Source organism: Apostichopus japonicus, chromosome 21 (genome assembly GCF_037975245.1).
Source record: "Apostichopus japonicus isolate 1M-3 chromosome 21, ASM3797524v1, whole genome shotgun sequence".
NCBI classification, from domain to species: Eukaryota; Metazoa; Echinodermata; class Holothuroidea; order Aspidochirotida; family Stichopodidae; genus Apostichopus; species Apostichopus japonicus.
In genome coordinates, this window is record NC_092581.1 from 19,702,618 (window position 1) to 19,719,842 (window position 17,225).

The following is a 17,225-nucleotide window of genomic DNA, read 5'->3' on the forward strand; positions in this document are numbered from 1 at the left end:
ATGTTTTTGGCTAGAATTAACACCTGTGCAATTCCCCTGCTGATATGAACAGTTCCAAGCATTGACATTTTATATACAGCAGTATATATTATTCATGTAGTTTTTTTTTTTTTCTTGACCATGCCATGCGAACACAGACATTGGCCATGGCTGCCAGCCAATATCCTTGGTTCGCATGGATTCCCTGCTGTGTCTAATATACAAAGCTTGTCATAACATTTGCAGTGGCTGCTCCAAGCGCCTTGTCAAGAATAGTCAGTCTGCGTAATTTAGAAAGAGCCGGCAGCTTTCCTGTTTAAAATTCAATTTGTTAGAGTGGCGATTTTGTATTGGCCAAGTTGTGATGTTAGTTGAGTTTTATTTATTTATTTTTTCTCATTTACACAAAGGCAAATTGTAGCATCGACCTTCTCAACCTTACGAAAGTTATCAACATAATCCTCCTTTGGTAGATTTGTGGACTATAAAGAGTGTGGCGATAGGTACCACAAGATAAAAACTGGAGACTAACTGACATGGTTCATATTAGGATGGTCACGTTTTATTATTCCTGGGTCATAACGATAAGTCACATAATTAAGATGGTCTATTCGCCATGCATGCTTATACCTACGTACATACCTACGTGTTGACGGGACAGACAGACAGACATACTGTACAGATACATACTACATTATCTCTGATATGCTTTCCAATTGTTTATAATAACTGAGATAATAATAATAATAATCAGCAGTTATTTTTTAGCGACAACAAATGTGGGAGAAACCCGAAAGGGCTTATGGATTACAACTTACACGTAGGGTGGCTTCCAATTCAACTTTTGGAATCAAATTTGGAATCTTTTCAACTTAAGAAAGTCATCAGAGGTTGCACTATGTCTAAAATCCAGACATGCAGATAGACAGACAGACAGACATACTGTACAGATACATACTACATTATCTCTGATACGATTTCCAATTGTTTATAATAATTGAGAAGAGGTTGCACCAAGTCTCAAATCCAGACATGCAGATAGACAGACAGACATACATAACTCATTTATCTACTGTATATACCATAATTTTGCACTTTTCAAATCTAGACAAGCAGACAGATAGACAGACATACAGACACATAGACATACAGAAGGTAATATAATCACCTTAACTGAGCTTGGGATTGCATTTTTCAAATCCCTAAGTTCAGAATTCAATCAATTAATATAATGTTAGAGAGAAACCTTTGCAGTTAGAATTGAGTTGTTTTAGTATCTCCATCAATCCACACTCTTTCATTTACTGTCTGTAAATACAGGGTAGATCGTTAGAACAGTAATTAAGCTGCCTGCCTCCCCTCTCCATGCTCAGAAGCTAATTACATGTTCAAAAAGAAAAGAGAGAACTAATCAGTGCCTATTTAATTAAGTAGTATAATTATCTCTGAATGATCCCAAAAGGCCATGGAGGACCCAAGAGGCATATTGGCATAGTGCTTTGGAACTGTGTATGATGTTAAAATGTGGGCATATATATGCCTTAAGGGAAAAGAAACTAGGGGTAGGAGAGGGTAGGAGAGGGGGAGGGAAGCGGAGGGAAGGAAAGAAGGGGAGGGAGAAGGGCACTCACCCAACAGAACTTACAAATATTAGTTCAAATATGGTGGGTATATGCCTTAATTAAGAGAAAACAAAAAGATAGGGAGGGGAGGTTTAAGGGAAGGGGGCTCACCCAACAGATAAAGAGAGCCTTTATATATTATTTCAAATAAATTTGGTTATAGGCCTTAAGAAAAAAAAAATGGCGAGGGGTGGGTGGGGGGGGGGAGGCTAGGGAAAGGACTCACCCAACATAGAAAGAGAGTAGGAATAATAGTTCAAATAAATGTGGGTATAGGCTGTTGTTAAGAGAAAAGATGGGAAGGGAGGGAGGGTAGGGAAGGGGTCCAAGGGAGCTTTCCCAAGAGAGAAAGAGAGCCTATGATTATTAGTGTATACACCTCAAGTTGGGCCAGTGTGGTGTTCATTTTCATGAATGCATGCTGTCTCTATTGATGCTATACCCTCATATATAACCATCTGTGTCATTTGTCATTGTGATAAATACTGGCATGTTTGTAGAAAGTTCAATGGTATGACCTACCTTCTGTTGGTTCATGCATAGATGTGGAGGAAGGCTAGAAATTCCCTTTTTCGCAGCCTAGACTGCTTCCGACTACTAGGTTGTGTACTGTATGTACGTACCATGTTTGGCGGTGCCTATACTGTACTTTTGAAAGGAGTCAAATTTATCCAGGGTTTGATAGATTACATTTACACTGGAAAAGAAATATATTAGAGATTTATAACTAGGTATTTCATATATTTTAACTTTTGTCTTGATCAAAGCTGTCAAAGCAGTGCATAGTACTTTCCATTTCTACTCTTTAAAAATTGAAATTGACAAGTTTTGCATTGAATTTTTTTTAAAACTATTTTACTTTTTGAAGAGCTAGGTACAGTAAGTGTACATTAAGTACGATATTTCCTGTGTCCTTGCCTAATTCTAAACGGTACATGAGAGCAGTTTTTTTTTGCAGCAATTTATCTGTCTCCCACTCCACATCTGCAGGTTTCCATCTACCTAAAGTACAGCTTTAAGCATTTTAGCACTGCGCCCTCCCTCTCTCCTTCCTTCTGAATCTACCATTCTGAAGGAAAACTATGCAAAAACTTTTATTTTGATGACTGTTGGAATTGTGCACACTTGGGTGTGTGGGTGTGACAAGTTACCAAGAACCAGGGGCTAAATGTTGTAAAAGTCAGATTGAGAAGGCCTCATCTTGATACAAGACAGTTGACCTTGAAACTTTGAACAGGGTTTTCTAAATTCAAATGAATGAATCCATCGATTCTAAAAGGCTCAATCTCCAGAGTGCATGTTGATGATCACTTAAGTTAAGGCCAAAAGAATTAAGAATTTGCCAAACTCAATTTATCTACATTTTCCCCTCATTTGAAATGAAATAAAGTGGAAAAGCCCGACTTAGTGAAGTGCTGCAGTCGTCTTTGATATATTTTGTAAGTACTGTAAGTGAACATTGTGTATGTAATGAAAGGCATCTCAGTTAAAGGGCCAAACTTAAAAAAGCTTACTAGCTTGAACCTTTTTTTCTTTTGGTTTCATACTTACATTTATTGTTAATTTTCATTATTATGTATTATATAATAATTGTGTATGTATGTGTGTATGTATTGGAATTGAAAATTAACAAAATGAGAAAAAAAAGTTCAAAAATGTACCAAAATCATCATTAAAGCTGATTTTGAAGAAAATCTTTCCATTTGGAACATACCTAGATACATGTTTAAAAAGTGCTTGCTTCATTTTCAATATATCCCCCTTTCACACTCCCACCAACCCCACCCTGCACCCCACAATATTTCTTATTTTGCTCAACCAATCTTTAGGCTAATTATGCAAACTGACAAAATGAAAAATAAAATTGATAAAGCCAGCTGTCTTTTTTCTTTCTTTAAGCGAACCCTCATGAAAACCTGGCTCATTTACTTTATTGTCAGCCAATTCCATCCAACTTGTGTAATAACTCTACATATACAAATTGCCTTAAGGTGTGTACTGTCTGTATATGTGTGACTGTAAGAAGAAGACCTTGTATTCCACAGGTTCAAGTGTAAAAGGGAAGTCTTTACTGAGGATTTTGCCTTGAAAGGTGATGCTTTCAAGCTGAAATAACTTCAAGCGATATGTAGCAAGTACAGTGTAATGTAAGAAATATGAAATCTTTGGTTTACTTTTATTTTTATAGGAAATTACTTCATTATTTAGAAAATTGCTTGGATTAACATTACCATGACATATTATGAAAGGACTAAAAAAAACATAAAATAAAAAAAATAAAAAGAATAAAAACTGTTAATATTACCATTTGTTTTCCTAAATTGTAAACTGTTTAGAAATCATACACTGCTTTAAAAATGTAATATGTTGAGAACAAAGACATGGAAGCTATATTTCAAAATTTGAGCTTTCAAATATATAGCTCAGACAATTTCTTTGAATCTTACTTTTCCAACTGTAAACTTTTTTATATATCTATATATTTTTTATATAGTTGATCAAGATTGTAGTTGAGGGCACATTTTGTAGGTGGTAAAACAGTATGGTGTATACAATCTGTACAAAGACAAAGTAAATCTTGATTATTGTTTATAAATTGGACGACTGTTAATATATGAGCAGGATTCAATAAAAGAAGCACAAAATTTATTGGAGCAGTTTTGTAGAGGTTCCTGTGCCTGATAAAATAATATTATGATAATAATAAAAAAAATAGCAATTATAATAAAAGTGATATATATGTCACTCATATTCTACATCTTGTCCCATGATTCCTACAAGAATGAGTTTTTTATAAGACTGCTTCAGCATATTATGAAAATTAAATTCCTCGATGAACAATTTTACACAGTTACTTACAATTTTATACAATCTTTATTCAGAAAGGTCAAGTCGGAAGAGGAATTGCGAGGGTGGGGGGATTGGGGAGGGGGATTGAGTGGGGAGGGAGACTGTGAGGGGATCTGGCGTTACCTGCAAGTCATTAAGTCAGACTTTTTGTATGGTAGGTCGATTAGGATGCATTTGTTGACGAGAGATTACATTGACTTCTTAATATAGTCCTAGTTCTTTTCCTGACTACAGTAAGTAACTAATTATCTTTGGTAAGATTAAAAAAAAAAACGCTCTGTCATGCAGTACCCAAGTTGTTTGAATGGTAATCATGCGTATATACCACAGTTTGATCAATATTTAATATACTTGGAAAGTAACTTGCTGAAAACAGTTGCTGCCATGAGGAGCAGAATGAAACCCTTACATAATTCTCACATACCCCATGTACCCAGTCCACCCCTCCCCTCCCCCAATCCTACACGACCTTTGACCTTTTGTACCATGAACTGCAGCAGTGATAGAATATCCAGTTACGATTAGATTTCATATATGCAACACAGAGATTATCAAACTAAAGTTATGTACGAATGTTTCCCCGATTTGCGTTAGAAGCCAGATATGATGGTCTGTCTGTGCTGGTATGGTATCCAGACTGCTTTCGCTGCACCTGTTCTAATATTTTCAGTAATTACACTTTAACCCTGACAGTTCTGATCCACTCCTGACAGGTTTTACATAATTTATTGAATCAAAATGAAATCTGTCATTTTCCTCGCTATATGCCTGGTTAAGTTTTTAAACTTTTTTTTCACAGTCTTTTTTTTTTTTGAAATTGGGAATATTTCACCTGCCAGTGACATTAGATTAGAGGATCACAATTTTGAGGTAGAGAGGGGAGTAAAGGAGAGAGTGAGAAGTGGAGAGCAGAGAGAGAAAAAGTTGAGGAAATTACAAAATTGTAAATGGAGGGAGCAAATGGTTCAGATTTTGTGGACTTCATCGAAAGAAAGACAAAAAGAAACAAGATGAAATAAATTTCTTTCCTTAACTTTCCATCACTTTAGAACTTCTCTCCTTCCACTATCTCCTGGTATGAAAACAATGAATCACTCTGTTAGAATTTGAATTTGCTTTGAATACGCAAAATAATGTATGTTTATAATCTTTATCCTGGAATGTTGATTTCTTTAAAAAAAAATTTCTGTACACGAATATTTTCTCCAATTACAAAAGTACAGTTATCAGTGTTGCCATTTGGATATATCAGTTTCCTATGTGAGAATGCATCAATTATTCCCAGATGTAATTAGTGAAGGCAAGTTAATTATAATTATTATTTCATCGTAAAAAGTGATCGCTGTTCCATCAATATGCAGGTATCTATTTAAGCGGAAGAGTGTACAAATTATAAAAGAGTGACCACCATTTCTTTGTTTCTTTTTTTTATGTCATATTCGGAGCCCGGTGATGATAAAAATATTTTGATCATGTGGTAATTGGGATTATAGCTACAGTAATAGATGTTATTGTTTATATTCTGTTTATATATAAATTCAATTGTTTATACGCTTGATTGGTATTTACGTCTTCAAGGCCAAAAAACAAGAAAGAAAAGGAGGAGGGAGGTGTGATCTTTGCCGACAAATAAGAACGATGATATACAGCGAGTGTCCCATGAGAGAGAGAGGGCTGTAGTCAGTCACAGTCTCTGGTTGAACGGTCCGATTAGTCTCGTACATTCTTCGACTGTTTTGAATGCCGACACATCAAACCTCGTCAAGACCGTCTGTAGACTCGTTTGACAGAGGGTGAAACTAACGATGAAGACAAAGCATCCTACCCATCTTCTTTTGTTTCTATTTATGATCAGCTGTCACGGTTTTATCCATATTTTTCAAGTGCAGAGGTTACAGGGAGGGTCAAAACATTTCATCACTCATGTCCCATGTATTTTGGGTTTTATAAACATTGAAATATGAATTCTTGGTATCAATAGATTGGGAGGGGGGGGGGGGGGGAGATGACTGCATCAAGCTATAAACACCAGAACTGAAATGGGAATGTAAACAATTTCCCATATTTTTAAGTAAGTGTATGAGTTGGGTAGAAATGTGAATTCTCTTTTCTTGATGGTTGGATGATTGATGAAGTCTCTTCTTACTTTTTTTTTTCCACTTCCTATCTGTAACTTCAATCGCTTTTTCTTAACCATTTGAAAGTTTCTCTTAAATCAAAATCAACTGCTAACTTCTGATTTTACCCAAAGAGTGACTTGTGTCAATGTTTCATGTACCAAATGCAAATTGATTCACCATGCACATCCTGAAATACAGCAACACTGAACGAGATAAACAGATATCAATTAAAAGTGTTGCAAAACAAGTTTATGGTTTCAACAGATGATGATTTGTATGACATGTTGGGAAAGTTAAACATTAATGTAACAATTTATAATTGATGTGTTTGTATGGGATCTCAAGCCTAGGACATCCTTCATCTAAATTATGCTAGACAAATCCAAGACCTGGGACACCTTTTGGTTAATAACTGTTTTAAGATGAATGTCAGGTTTGGACACACCAATTAACTTGGATTAGAAAAATATTCGGCTGAGGGTGTATCCTTCGACTTTGAGCTAAACAAATTTCAGGGCTAGCTAGGAGACATACCCATCAACTTGCATTAGAAAAAACATCTGGAATTGTATAAACCTTTCAGTTAACTTGTGTTTGATGAATGTCAGGTTTGGACAACTTTCAAGCAGCCAGGGATAGACAAATTAACTTCTCTCCTCTCTAACCTGTCTCTCATCTATATACTATAGAGGCATATCATGTTGGTGACATTTTGGCACAGCGCCCCCACTAACCTCCTTCAGGGTCAACGACCACTTCTTTTTCCTTCCAAAGCAACCATTCTCAAGGCTTACAATTATATACTTTTATTTTTTTCAATCCCCTAGAATCAGTTTTGGTTTTAAAGTTTTGGAGAGGTTTCTGTAATAGTTTAGGCTCAGGACAAAATTGTTGCAAACTTGGGATCCTGACTAAAAATGCCAGGCACGTGACACCCCTCAACAAGCTTGGGCTAGACAAATTTCAGGACCTTGGGCATCCTTCAACTGAGGCTACACAAATCCCCTTCCACTTACTTATTCCTTCAGCCAGGGGCAGTTGGAGTACCGAGCTCCCTGCATCAACTTATGGGCTGTGATTTTGTGGTTTTGTGTAGTAGGACAGCCAGTCATGAATCCTAACCAGTTTTGAAGTCTGTAAAACTGTTGCTGCTTTTGTCATCTAGTGGTGTTACTATATAGTGTGAGTTCACAGAAGTGTCAAAGGTCATAAGGGGGTTACACATTTGTTGAGTCTGGTGATTGTCACAGTAGGACTGCCAGATGTTACATCATTTTGATTATGTGTCTGGTTTATATCCATGGCAGTCTATATATACATACTGCAGTATAAGCCAGGCACAGACAATAGCCTGTACCAGAATATCAAAACCAGCTGTCCTAGATATAACTGAGTAACACTCCAAATGTGTCAATATTCCTAATAGAGATGTCAAACACAGTTAGGGATAGATGGCCTCTGCAGCTGATTGGAACAGTTATGTTTCACATCATGATTTTCTGATAGATTCTATCTTTGGGGAAAATTAACTTGTTTGTATGCGTCTGGGGGCCAACTGGCAAAAGTCTTTAAGTAAGTGTGCTTATGAAAATAATGATTGATGGATGAGAAACAATGTTTATTAACTGTTATAGTATTTTTATTTGGGGGTACTAGAAAGAGAGTTTTGAGAATTGTATTTTGCTCTATTAGTTGTTTAGCTCCTTTTTGTAACATTTGTTGAATGTGTTCTTAAGACATCAGTAGTCTGCTATTGGTAGTACCCCTCCCCCACACCCCACCCCCAAGAAAAGAAAAACAAAAGTAAAGAGAAAAACCAATGCATGATATCTACAATCAACTTACTTTGGATGTGAAGGAAATTGTGGATAATGTTTGTTATTGATTGTGATAAGAAGGTCAACAGCATGACATGGTTTGGAGTCAGATATGGGAGAAGGGGAAGGGGAAGGGGAGGGGGAGGAGGTGTGGGGAAAGGGCAGAAGGAGTTACTGAGGTCAATCCCAAGAGTATATCTTTATGTTAAATATTATGTTTAACAGAAACTGGTATAGTGTGGCCAATTTCTGAAAAGAAATTACATTTCTGGAATAAATTTCTTTTGTATTTGTTCCATATGCATTACAAAGTATCCACAGAAAATTCTAGAAAGACTAAATCTTTAAAAAGTCTTTGGAAATTTAATTGGGGAGGAGGCGGAGAGGGATTGCAGGGAGGGAGGGGGGAGAGGTGGTGCTGTAGGTTTTGGAAATTTCAGTGTTGAAATGAGGCTAGTAACCTTTATGGATAGTTATCCCGACGACATCTTGTTCATTATATATATGTAATTAGTTTTCAAAGGAGAAAAATTCTTGAAACCTTTGGAATTTCTTTTTAATAGACCCCAATATGCTATTGACTTAATATATTCATGGATGGGTATACTGTATATTGAGAAAGTAACCACTTTGATCCCTAAGGAACAAACATGTTGTCAGTCTTAAAAGCCTCAGCAGAGACTAGGGAGTATTATGCAAACGACTCTATGCATTTTGTTGATTCACTAATGCACAATTTGAAAGTCATCTAATGGCATTCTTTCCCTCCATCACAGGGCAGTAAAACTAACTCCTTCTCTTGAAACGATTGTTTATGCATCCCTTATGGTCAGTTGCGTACCCATCTGTGCAGTCCTCTCCATGCCAAACAGTCATGATGTAAGCACGTAAAAATAAAGTAACAATGTCACGGTTCTTTGGGCCCACTGATCAATACGACTCAATTAAGCTAATGAGGCACTAAGAGTAGCAACTAACCGGAAAAAATGCGCTTTCTTTGAACCGCGCCATTAAAAAAAAACCTACCTGTATCAGTTTTGATTTATATACATACTCACGGACGAAAGTACGGTACGACCACAAGAGAAATACAGGACTTAAATACTTTCAGCGCCTAAGTATTATCAAGTAAAATGCACAATCATGAAATTGAAAACAGGAAAAAATTGGGGGAGAAATGGGTTGATATTTCGTAAGATTGAAAGTAGCTTTGTGAGTTTCGTCGATTTGAAATCAACCTACTTCAAGCAGCTGAGTTAAAGATTTTGTTTGATAACAGAAAAATGTCCTGGAGTGTTACAAAAACGCCAATCCTTGTCCGCCAGGTTTAGTAACGCATGTAAAGAATCTTTTGCCTTGTTATTGGGCAGTGTTACCAAACTTAAGCTTGACTAAATCCTCCAGGAATTAAACAGGAGAGAAACATTTTCCTTTCATTGGTTTTAGTTATATGTAATGGCGGCTGTGCTTGAAGAATAGTGAATTTTAGTGTAAAATACAGTATCATTTATTCATCGACAGTTTGATAGCTTTCACATAAATTTGTACCATCCTGTTTTAAAGTGTTTGTTGTCTTACTGGAAAAGACTCGACCTAGAAGTACTTTTGGGAAACGTTTCCGTTTTTGACATTTCCCACTTTTCCACCATTTTATGTCACGAAAAAGCTGTACTTTTTTGCAGAACATTTCATTTGTATGTAAATTCATCTCTTCCGAACTCAATATGGGAGTCTTTTGAAGAGATTTCCAAAGTATGGCACTTGAAAGTGAGAGATGTCTCGAGATAATTATGAAGTCAAATACTGCACTGTGGGCAGATGGAGTCTGAGTCGTCTGTAATCCCTTTGAGAAATCCTAGCAACTTTTCTTCCTTTGCAAATGATACAAGCGTTTAATCTCGGCTGAGGAGTCTTTATAATCTCCGTTAAATCTTTCGCCTTCCCCTGGAAGGTGACCTTGGTATTTCAAACCTCACTCGGGCGAGTATAAATTTGGAAAATTTATGAATAATTACTCTACAAATGCATATGGCGTAAATAAGTTGTACATTGCATTTCTGATTTTTTAAAAGTTAACTTATTTTTTTTATTTTGTAACTAACAGAACCTGTTTTCATGGATTATTAAATGGTCACAATAACCGTAAATAACACAATAACCATAACACAATAACCAATAACCGTTGATTAGGTAATGTTCATCTACAAGTTTGTGGATATGTTCCATTCTGTTTAGTAATAATGAAGTAAAAGCATCAAATATTGAATGAGTTTTCCTTACATATTTACCAAGGTAGCTGCTTACACAACTCTACATTTACCTATCTCCACACTACTCCAGCACTCTTGCAAAATAGCGACAGTGCTATTACAGCCACAACTCCAAGACTCTGGTATCCTTTGCTATTGCAAGGCACCAAAACAGCTTCTGTTGTAAGTTAATTGAGACAGCAATATTAATTTATATCTTATAGGAATGTTATGTTCCACCAAGGAGTCGTTTAGTACCTGACCTTTGACACAGGAGGTTTTGAGGTCTCTGATGTCGCAATCAAATCCACGAACAACGTCTTTTTAACGATATTTTTGCCTTGTCCCAGTTTGTAGTAGTATAAACTGATGATTTAGTGTTGATATTTCTTGCTAACACATTAAAATGAAAGGTGACCAGATGTCCCTGATTTCTGGGAACGGTAGCTGGATCAAAAGTGCCCCCCCCCCCCAAAATATCCCAGGATTTTATGTATTGTCTAGGAAATATCTTCGTATGTGTGGAAGAAAAGGCGCAGAATAATGTCAGTTTCATCTCTTTTAGCCTCCTGTTCAGTAGAGACAGCTTGAAGCTAGAATTAATCGGTGATTGTACGTTGTTGACAACCACAAACGTAAAGTTCATTCGTGGCTGATAGATCAGGCAACCCAGATTAAAGATTAGATTCATAGCCTGAAATTTACATGAAAAGCATCATGTTGCACTAAGTGATGCATAAGGACATTTTCAATTACCTTCATCTTTTCCGGCACTGGTTTTTTATCATCTCCCACGAAAAAAAAAAAAACTTATTTCTGGATGATGCTTTAAAATTGGGCATATGCTGGAAAACTTAACTATTCACCAAAACATTCCGAGAGACCTCAAAATGCCACCCCTCACTTTTAAAATTACTTATTCTTATTATTTTCTTTTTTATTATTGTTTTATTCTTCATCATGTAAAGCGCATATGAATATATATATTTTATAGTATTTGCGCTATATAAGGAACCATAATAATAATAATACGTCCTAACCAAATTGTGTCATCATGGAGGGAAGTGGCAAAGGGGGGGGGATGTCAATATCAATATTATGACCCTGGATTTCTTGGAAAAAATATGGTCACCTTACTTAATTGAAAGACAAGTACTGATTTCAATTCCATATGCTCCTGTTTATATAATAACTGCAGGTATGAATAACATTGGAATTGATATAGCATGATGTCACATCAGACTTTAAAAAATTAATAATTCCCATTTGTAGGGTTAGGTTACATTGACTCAATGCATAGCCTTTAAAATGATATGTACTGCAGTACTAACATGACTCATTGTCAAGAAGCATTGTGATATCATATATTGTCAACATCTATGAAGTTCACATCTTTGATGTCACATCATAAATAAAAGTACTGATTTTAAATTGTGACCCAGGATGAAATTTTCAAATTGTTTTGTTGCCTTGGTTACACTAAAGCTTTGAAGAGAATATTGACCGGCTTTTTCTGCATCTAGTTTTATAATATTTCATGTGCATGTAGTCTGTTAATATCCTCTCATCGGGACATAAAAAGTGGTACAAAATTAACCAACCTGTTACATCTTTATCTATATAAATACCTTTGTACCCATAACATATTAAGACACAATCACCTAATATTAATTTGTAAATCTAAAACACAGATCTAAAATGGAATGGCGCCACCACTTGGTTTTTTCCTTGTCCCTGTGTAATAATAGAGACTGCCCTCATCCTTCATGAAGTGGTTTCTATTGCATATTTATGGTAATTTTAGTCCAATTATTTCTTCCTTTGGTCAATTCTTAATTTGTTGATAATTCATTTACTTCCCTCCTCCCTTACCTGTCTCCAGTCTACAAGTGCACTCTTGTCTACCTAACCCACTGACTTGGTAACCTATTAGCACCGCATCCCGTTCCCACTTCCCTAGCTTCAACTTTTCTCTCTGATCTTCAGAACTTATCATGCAGAAGTAAACCTACACGTCAGGCGCTTAGCCAAGGGGGGGCCCCCCTTGAGCATATTTTTTGTATTTTATTTGTGTCTTTATTTATTTATTTTTATTATGATATCGTTAGTAATTTCAAATAGAAAATGCTTAGATGCAACTTCCAAGGCCTGGGAAGTTCCATTTCCAGCGGTCTGGGAGGCATTCTCGGCCAAAATTTTCTTGTACGCTTTGCGCCAACCCATGGTGGCGCTACACGGTTTGCCTACAGCTTCGCCCCTCCCTTGGCAAATACTTTGCTATGCCCCTGCTACACGTTTCTTCGTGAACTTTCAAACCTGGATTCACTTGGTTGTTGACCACAGAATGATAAGCTCACGAAAAACAGGAGCTTTCGTAGATCAGTTAAAGTCCAGCTTTCCTTGTCCGACCTTAGAAGTCATTTACCCCCCAATCCATTGTTTTATTTCTGGTAATTCAATTAGCTAGGGTTCAAGAACATATCTGATTATGCCATCAATTCATCCATTCTAGAGTACAAGCTGTAGATTTCAATTGTTCTCATATTTTAAATTGTTATTTATAAATAACTGTAGGATCCTGTTCTCATAATCACTGGTGCCAGTATACTTACTGATGGTATAAGCAATTCAGCTTATTGAGCCGGTAAGTTTAATAACAAAAAGCTGAGGACAGCAAGAATACTGAGGAGTTAAAAACATTTGTTTCCTTCTTTTTTTTTGGTGAATAAAGTGTTTAGTTAAAAGCAAACATAAGTACCCTAATTCAGAACTAAGTTTCAGCCAGTTCGTAAACCGGGAAGTGACTAGTACTTCCTGATATTACTATATTTCATTAAAAATGTTACAACTCATGCGCTATCCTAATCTGGTTTGAGTCATTGCTTTCATACGTGTCCAGGATGGGTCTCCTGTTAGACGGCACCGTTGCTTGGAAAGATTCGCTAATATCGTAGCCTATGAGAAGGCAGGAAGACTTAGACTTCTTAAAACATTATGTAATTTGATGGTTTATTTAAATTAGTTAGAAAACTATTTGAAGCTCAGTACTAGTATATCTAGCATATTTCTCTTCCAACTTTGCAGTAATCGACGATTTGGACAAGTAACCCATAGATCTTGCGGAAATATTCATTTGGACAGTTTGTATTCCTTAATTTACTTCGTTCCCCACTTACCTGTCTCCCCACAACCTAAGCACCGCATTCTACCATGTCTAGTATGCCCTGGTAATCTTTTAACACTGTACACCCTCACTGACCCTAGTGACATCCTTCATTTTTCTACCACCAAAGTGTCTCATAGTGTTTTCGGATTGGGAAAAATTTTCGCCGAAATTCGCCCGGATACCTTGGATTATTATACCTAGAAGTTTCCTACCAGGAGTTCTAGACTTCCAACATCTTTTTATAGTTTTATAATATTCTTTCTAACGAAGTGTCGATTTCTTTTTCGTGTGATAGCTTGCTTCAATATTTCAATATTTTGCAAGAAAAATTGTCTCTCGGGTTGTGACTGTACCTTTGTATCCCAACAAAAATTTTGGAGAGCATGGTTCCTTAATTCAGATTTTGAAACATGAAATTTGTACCAAGATCAAGTCCAACTTGATCTTGATTTGATTGCTATATATACAGCTGAAAGCTGGTCAAAGCTACAGAAAATATAAATTGTATTAAAGTTGAGTTTCAAAATGCTAGATAGTGTATGTCAGGAATCAGGATTTGTTGCTATGATGTCATGTCATGTCATGAACTTCCTGTGAGGTGTTTCCATATCAGGAAGTATTGAAAACAAATTTAAACTCTGATGGTAAGGGGGAATCTCTTGGAAAAGTGAAAGTGCATTTTACAGGAAATGTTGAAAAGAGGAGAAAGAAACAAGAAGTGACTTTGGTACTTTTTTGACTCAGTATGAATGAAGAATGTCTTCAATGATTTAGGGAGAAATGGTTTCTTATTCTGGTCGATGTCCTAGCTTCCTTTTACTTCCGATTCTGAGAACCTTTCAAATGGGACAGATTTCTGAAAGATAATGAAAGTATATTATGTAGACACTACCACAGTATGAAAGTGTTCTTTCAGAGGTCGGTGTTATCGGATTTGATGGCCAGTTCTGTCATGCCTGATTGAAGAACTTTTCTTGGAGGGGAGACCAAATTGTTTTGAGAACTGTTCATCTGTGGATCGGGTCACTGTTTGTGTGTTGTTTTTTTCTGAGAAATGCTGCAAAAGCCTACTTGTCTTTGAGTGAAATTGCTGTGATAAAGAACGAGATCAACGGGGAAGAACTAAGAGGCATATATGTTAGCTTTTAAGGACATTCCAGACTTTATTTCAAAAGATGGTCGTCTCTGGTAGAGGTTTGTCTCTTGGAAAACTTTGGATGGAGTGTTTTTGAAACCATTTGCTGTAGATATTGTGTTTTGCAATATTTTTACTTTCTGTGATTCAATAGACAGTCTTGCTGATAATATTTCACATTCAGCATACAGTAGTAACAAAAATTGTGCACTGACTTTTAAACAGAGGAATGATTTTTTAATAATATGGGCAAAGTGATTTAGTCTTAAATGCCTTTCTGTTTTTATCAAATGAATTGCCGTTGATTGGAAAGGTGTCATCTTGGAAATATCTCACTTACTGCAGAGTAGTGCATGAGAACTGTGAAGAATCTACTCATTGTATCAACAAGGTTTTTGACATTCAGGTTGTAAACCAATATTGTGACTTTTCTGCTGTCTTCTCTGGACAGCTGTATCTGACCTTTTGACCCTTCGGAACTTCGCAGACTGTTACAAAAGTTTTACATCCCCACTTTTGGATAAATTCAAAGTCTCGACAGCTGAGAAATAAATGTTCCTCCTATGTGTGGACTACTTTAGTAAAGTGTTTGTACACCAATGATGCCTCTACAGCTAGTGGTACCAAGGGTAGAACACATTAAAGTAGACCTTCCGTGCCTCATAATGGATCATTATATATCATCGTACACCACTCAGTAGCATCATCTTTGACAGCGGCAGCTTTCTCACCTCGAGGTGGGTTTTCAAATAAGCGAAACACTGCAGAGAATCTAGCCAATTAAACGCCCCGTCACGATTGATGAAAATGAAGAGATTCAGTCTGGTGGATACCTACCTCTCCGCCTCTCGTAACCGGGGAGAAGATGAGGACGACACCAATTCATCGAGAAGGATTTCCTTGCCAGTGAAATTTAAGAGCAAATTAAGGGTAATCTAGTCTCTTTTAAATATTTGGGATGAGCTTTGGAAGGTGTAAAGTTTATTGGTTTATTACATTGGGGCCTCTCAGTCAGTTCAATACAAACGGAGGTTGCCACTGCTAGAGTGTACAGCTACAAAATACTGCTGGAAAATGTGTAGCTGTAGTGTAGCTGCTTGGAATAGTTCTAGGGTTTGTCTGGAGCTTCCATTGGGAATAGGATTTTATCAGTTAGTATTTGTAGCTATAATAAATAGTAACTTAACACTGGGAGTATAGTAGCTACTAGTGCTACTGGGAAATGTGGCTTTACTGCACAGAGTGGTAGCTACCACTGGGAATATTAGCTACCAGTCAGAATAGAACCTACTCACTGCTTGAAATGTTTACCACTTTTGTAGCGAGGTGTTTCATTTTGAATAAAGGCTATCACTTTAAATCTTAGCATGACCTCTCAATTGTAGCTACCCACCACTTGCAATAGTAAAGCTAGTGCTCATTATAAAAGGCTCAAACATAACTAAATGAAATGGAATTAACAGTTTTTCAGGTTTAGTTCAGAATGTTTTTAAAAGTTATTTTTGAAGAAGATGATCTTTATGCAAGCTGCGTACATTTAAAGCTTATTACTCTATACAGCATATGAAAGTACAGTATATATACTGTATCCTCCGGTATCAAATAAATTTGGGAATAAGTTGATATAATACATCAAATGTTAGTTATGTAGAAATATTCCATTACCTACAAAGAGGATAAAAGTATGGTCTTTATTTGACTTTTGTAAATATTTAGTCATCAACAAGGCATATTTCCTGAGTATTTCTGGGCCCCATCTCTCTTATTCTCTTTCCCCCTTCTTTTACCTTTTCCTCCCCTCTTTCCCTATCCTCTCCTCCCCTCCCCCATTCATTTTCCATCCTCTTAGCTACCCCTTCTCTTCTCCTAACCTCTCCTGTTCTTCTCCTTCCCTCTCAAAACAGATGAAATGCTTTACATTTCCCTCATGTTTCTATTTTTGACACCAGAGTTGGTTTTCTTCAGAGAATAGCTTGTCTTCTTTATCACAGTATTATTTCCCTTCACGTCACCTGTACCTGTACCGTATGAAGCACTCGGTGTCTAAACACCGAGGGACATTACCAGCTGTTAGCTTAACTTGTAATTTGTCATGTTAAATTAAAAACTGGTTCCTATGTTCACCTGTTGACAACAACAAAAATTTCCCTCTGGTATTATCTGAGACAAACTTAGTAGTTGAATCATGGTAATGTGTGCTATATCTGGACTATTAGGAAGCATTAGATCTGCTGCAACCGGACAATCGCGAGGGTTTCAGGAAGCAATTTAAACCGCATCCTTAATG

General features: G+C 36.5%; 1 protein-coding gene across 5 annotated transcripts in view; it reads left to right on the forward strand.

The window, feature by feature from the left end:
• LOC139962519 (SAM and SH3 domain-containing protein 1-like) overlaps window positions 1–17,225 on the forward strand; it is a 106,236-nt gene that overhangs the window by 45,144 nt on the left and 43,867 nt on the right. The window contains exon 1 of one of the 5 annotated variants that reach the window (XM_071962547.1): window positions 15,009–15,868. The exons of the other annotated variants lie outside the window; for them this stretch is intronic. Within the exon in view, the coding sequence (XP_071818648.1) occupies window positions 15,740–15,868 (129 nt within the window). The 5' untranslated portion in view covers window positions 15,009–15,739. Of the gene's footprint in view, window positions 1–15,008; window positions 15,869–17,225 lie in introns of those variants that run through there. 5 annotated transcript variants of the gene reach the window in all.